At 36.1% G+C, this 5234-nt stretch overlaps 1 protein-coding gene across 1 annotated transcript; it reads left to right on the top strand.

Moving 5' to 3' along the window:
• The first annotated feature begins 1970 nt into the window (after positions 1–1970).
• On the top strand, positions 1971–5234 carry LOC120173859 (AT-hook motif nuclear-localized protein 5-like). Its single transcript, XM_039180910.1, has 5 exons — positions 1971–2545; positions 2813–2880; positions 3739–3870; positions 4437–4595; positions 4859–5234. The coding sequence occupies exons 1-5, from the start codon at positions 2101–2103 to the stop codon at positions 5081–5083; spliced, it is 1029 nt and encodes a 342-aa protein (XP_039036841.1). The 5' UTR covers positions 1971–2100; the 3' UTR covers positions 5084–5234.

The raw sequence follows: 5234 nt of genomic DNA, 5'->3' as shown, positions 1-5234 counted from the left end.
TCTTTTTAGAAGGTAACTGAGTTCTATTGTTATTGTTGAAAAAATTCTTTTAACTTGTTAAAATTAATAGATTCAGAAAATATCTCTTTAAGATAAACATGTATATATTAATAATATAATTGTTATGTATGTAACGTGATACGAATAAAATTTTAAGATGAAAACCACTAATATAATGAACAGCTAACTAAAAACATAAATTTAAGGTAAACATACGATTATTTTGTATCTATATATGTCTGCCACCGCTTGTTTGGAGTGAAAATGGTTATCTTTCTCTACGAGAGATATGATGGTTTTTTTTTAAGGCAAGCTTCACAAAATTATAGTTTGTAGGTTTAAAATTATCAAACTCGATTCAATTTAAAATAAAAAATTGAAAATTTTGAAAGTTTGTGAGTTTAAATATTTTAAGTTCGATTTGAGTTCGAAAAAATTTTAAATCCGAAACATTCTCAGACTTGATTCGATTGAAGTTCAAACTCAAATTCAAACATAAACCTTAAGTATATGAAAATCTTATATAATATTTTTAAAAATAACATTTAAATGTTAATATTATTGATAATTTAATTTAAAATTTTAAAAATTAATATGTTATTTTTCCAGTTGCTTAGGAACTTATCGATTCTTATATCAAGTAACTCATTTTAACTTGTTAAGAATTCGAGTCGAATTCAAACTTAGATTGAGTTTATTTGATTTCAGTATTGACTGAACTTTGACCGTTTCAATCTCATATAATTCACAATCTATCTCATTTTATTTACATTCCTACATATTATATCCTTAATATTTAAAAATTTATGTTACACAATAATTAAAAGAAATATCAACTCACGAGTTACAAACGATTTAACTAATTATAAGTTATTATTGATATATAATTTTATATATTTTTCGAAAAATCTTATATTTTAATGATCAAATACGCATGTGAATTTGAAATTTATATTTAATGGTGAGTGATTTAAAATTTAATAATTAATTTAAGTGATTGAAATATTTTTTTCCAAAATCAATGGTCAAAGTGAATAAAATTAAAATAAAAGTGACAATTCAGGCAGTTTACCCGAAAATTTATGTTAAGAGTCGCTGTTTAGATTCCTTGACCATCTGGCTCCTTGGCTGAGTTCTTAATCAGAGTAATAAACTAATAATGACTAAAATTGTACAGTGCTGAAGACTCGAAAGCAACAAACTGCAAGCAGACACACTCATTCAAACAGAGTGAAATGAAAATAAATCAAAACAAAATAAATACAGCTAGTACTCTATGAAAAAGGGGAAAGTAAAGGGCTCACTGCTCTAAGAAAACTGGCAATTTGATAAGGACAAACACACTGTAATTGGGTTTTTGTGGGTCACCCCCCCCCCCCCCGCCGAAGACCATCACTCCAACTATTTTCCGAAAATGGTCTTCAGTCAGAACACTAACAGCCCCCACTTGACTCTTACCTATACGGTAAGAGATCCCTAATAAGATTTTAAACAGAAAAAAATGCTTCAATTCCTTCATACATTTTGATTCAAAAGCTCCTCCTTTTTTCATATCATTTTCGCTCCTTTGTTGTTTCTCTTACAAAAACTTAGGTTTTCAAGTCCAGGGTTTTGTTTTTCTTGATGAATTCGGGTTCCTGAGTGCTACAATTTCTTAAAAGCTCCCACTTTGTTTTGGTTTTTGAGCTTTTCATACTTCATACTCAGCATCCTTCTGTTTTTAGCTTGCTCAAGAGTTTACTTTTGGTAATGGGTTTTGAGATTCAACCGCTTGTGTATCTGGGTTTCCACTGCACCTTCTCGGGGGTACTAACTATATTCATTTATTAGGAAACTCTGAATCACAATCTTTGAGCATCATTATGTTTGCTCTATAAGATTTGTGGTTAAAAACGGGATTCCCCTGAAGCAGAGATTTCAAATTCAGTACTTGTTTTATTAGTTAAGATTTTTTCCCCCTTAAAACTGCTACTTTTTTTTGCATGTTCGAATCAGTTTAATTTTGGGTTAAAAGGCTTTTTAAATACACACAAAGTTTTAGCATAAAATCAGTCTTTTTTCCTCTCCTTGAATTGTGATTAATTCTTCGGTAGTAAATGCATGGATGGGAGAGAAGCTATGGCATTATCAGGAGGGTCAGGTCCTTATTATATTCAAAGAGGAGTTAGTGCGCCTAGTTCCGCATCAGTGACTCACACTAGTATAGCTGCATTTTACTCTCAACCAGGGTTCAGGCCCTCATCTAACCCCCAGGTTCATCTTCAGTCGAACATTGGACCAACTTTTACAGGGGAGCCTAAAAATGTCAGTTCTCCTCGTGGCATTGACATGGGTGTGCCCTCTGGGGAGCCACTTGGGGAGCCGGTTAAGAAAAAGAGAGGGAGGCCCCGGAAGTATGCTCCTGATGGGCAGGTTTCATTGGGCCTTTTGCCTTTGCCTTTGCCTTCTAAGCCTAAGTCTTTATCAGGGTCAGATGCTCCTGGCCATAAAAGAAAGAAAGGCCGTCCTCCTGGGACTGGGAGGAAGCAGCAATTAGCAGCTCTAGGTTAGATTTGTGTTGCATTTTGATGTTTTAATTGGAATGTAGCTAACATGTGTTGCTTGTCTTTCTTTTGTACATGTGAATTTGTAAACTTAATTTGTCCTATATTTTTACCTTAATCCCATTACACCATGATGATTTTAAGGGGAGGTTAGAATTCTTGGAGTTTAGAGCTCAATAGAATTATAGATGCTTTTATAGTTACCTGTGTTGTGAATATATGCTACTAGCTTTCAGAGCTCTGTTTAACCGCTCTGTTGTTTCTGATAGGTGAATGGATGAACAGTTCGGCTGGGCAGGCCTTTGCTCCTCATGTTGTCACTGTTGGAATTGGAGAAGTAAACCACATCCTTCCAGTTCTTCTCACTTTTAATACATGATAGAATTGATGTTGAGCTTACATCTTTTTGCAGTTAAATATGTGTTTAACGTCTTTAATATAGCTTAGCTGCTGAGCTAGGTGATCTGGAGACTGGTCCTTTCCATATTACTGGCCTGTAATGTTTTCTTTTTAGGATTTAGTTGGAGGTTGTAGTTCTTGTGACTTTAATGTGGTTGGAATTGTGGTCTCCTCATGAATTTTGACAGTGAGTAGACTGACGGATGGGAAATATTCTTGACTAACCCCATGATAATGCCCTTATACAGGACTGGACTAAACAGCTCATGTAGTTGTTTATATTTTGTACACACACACACACGGGGCTAAAAGCATGCCTATATCCAACAGATGTGTTGTTAAGGTGGCTAGAATTAGAAAAGTATTGAAGAAGGCCTCTAAATTTGTACAGCTGCATGATAGTCCTCTGCTCTATTGTTGTTTCTTGTTATAAATGTTGAAGATCACTTTTGAACCAGCTTTTAATGACTAATTTGTTTAGTGGTGAGTAAACCTTAGAGACAACATTGTTCAACTTGTTCAAAGGGCATTGATCTTTGCATAATGTGACTTTGGCACACTAAATGCAGTTGAATGACTGTTTTCCACTTTGAACTGTGAGTATAGTTGGTCTCCCCACTTTAAGTAAACACGAGCTCTTATGAATCGGTATAGAAGGCACATGGGTCACCATATCCGTTCCAAGTTAGCATTATTGTGTTTAGATATATGATACAATTGCAAATAGCATCAGCAATTTCCTAAGCATGTAGAACTTTATTTGACATGGGGTGTGCAATTTTTATATTCTTTTCAGGATATTGTAGCGAAAATGTCATCCTTTTCGCAACAAAGTCCAAGAGCTGTCTGCATCTTATCAGGCAGTGGTACAGTTTCCTCCGTTACTTTACGTCAACCCGCATCGTCTACTCCTACGGTGACATATGAGGTTGTGGGACTTGACACCCTTTTGGCTTTTCCCCTTTCATTTTTTTAAAAGTTAAATGCAGAAATTTTATGTCATGAGTCGTGAGTTCTTTCGGTTCCCAAATGTCTTACTAGCTTCTTTATTAGAGTTCTTGAATGCCAGTTTGAAATTTTGAACCTGAATCTCTTCTGCATTAATGCATTCTGCAAAATCATAGTATGATGATAGCCAGGGTTTCAAAAAACGGTCCGCGACCGCGATTTCGGCCGCTATATAGCGGTTTCGCCGTCGTCCGAGTTACCCGCGACGGCCGCAATCACGGTAAATCCGAAATAACCGAAAACGCGACCGCGATTTGAAACCCTGATGATAGCCTAAATTAAGTACTAGCTTGTCTATTTATGTGTTTTTTTTGGGCTCTGCATCTTTAAAGGCTTTCTGCCAATGAAATTGTCGTGTCATATTTAGATTTGTTTATGATCACGTAATGTCTGATTTTTCCATCTTATATATTTAGCCTTCTGAGTTTCCATTGATAGTTGTGCAGCTTGGTGGGAACTTATTTGATCTGTTTTAGCTTTTATTAGGGTCGTTTTGAGATACTATGCTTGTCTGGTTCTTACTTGCTTGCCGAGGATGGTGGACCACACAGTCGAACGGGTGGAATGAGTGCTTCTCTTTCTACTCCTGATGGTCAAGTCATAGGTGGTGGGGTTGCAACATTGATTGCATCAAGCCTGGTTCAGGTATCCTTTTAGTCTCTCCAATTTTCGCTTATGATTGTATTTTGGCTGACATTTACTTATTAAATCGGGTGAGTTTGACTAGGTTCGTATTTGCATGAGCACAATAAGTGCTGTCTGAAATGAGTGAGTTTGAATAGAGGTGATATGTCATCAAAACATACATGTGTGACCCATATAGTGTTTTCAGAGGGTGAAAAATGAGATTGGCTATGGCATGAATCTTTATGCATATGATTCTAAGTTATTATATACACTTGCTGCAGCTGGTGATGTGCAGTTTTGTTTATGGGGGATCTAAAACTAAGAACAAACAATTGGCTAGCCCAAAAGGAAAGGATTCCATGCCCCAATTCTGCAGTGAAACAACTACGCCAGCAAGTGCACCTCCGACTCAACATTTCACTTCCCCTCCTGTGAATTCTTGGCCCAGTTCACGTCCGGTTGGTCTGAGAAACCCTCTCGGAGATATTGACATGATGCGAGGATGATCACTGCGTTCTTGTACATTCGCGTTGTTGTACATCTACATAGTCTTTGAGATGAAAAGTTTAAAATCTTCCCGATTCGTCCTATAGGGGAAGTAGGTTTCTGCTAACTTAGATTGTAGCAAAGTTGCTGTTCGTCTAGCTTTGGGTGGAA

This window comes from Hibiscus syriacus, unplaced genomic scaffold (genome assembly GCF_006381635.1).
Source record: "Hibiscus syriacus cultivar Baekdansim isolate YM2019G1 unplaced genomic scaffold, ASM638163v2 tig00111989_pilon, whole genome shotgun sequence".
Taxonomy (NCBI): domain Eukaryota; kingdom Viridiplantae; phylum Streptophyta; class Magnoliopsida; order Malvales; family Malvaceae; genus Hibiscus; species Hibiscus syriacus.
This window is presented reverse-complemented; position numbering and strand designations above follow the sequence as displayed.

Coding starts and splice junctions, on each gene's coding strand:
- LOC120173859 (XM_039180910.1), top strand. CDS start 2,101: ATGGATGGGAGAGAAGCTATGGCATTATCAGGAGGGTCAGGTCCTTAT. Junction 2,546..2,812: donor GCAGCAATTAGCAGCTCTAG/GTTAGATTTGTG, acceptor TGTTTCTGATAG/GTGAATGGATGAACAGTTCG. Junction 2,881..3,738: donor TCACTGTTGGAATTGGAGAA/GTAAACCACATC, acceptor TATTCTTTTCAG/GATATTGTAGCGAAAATGTC.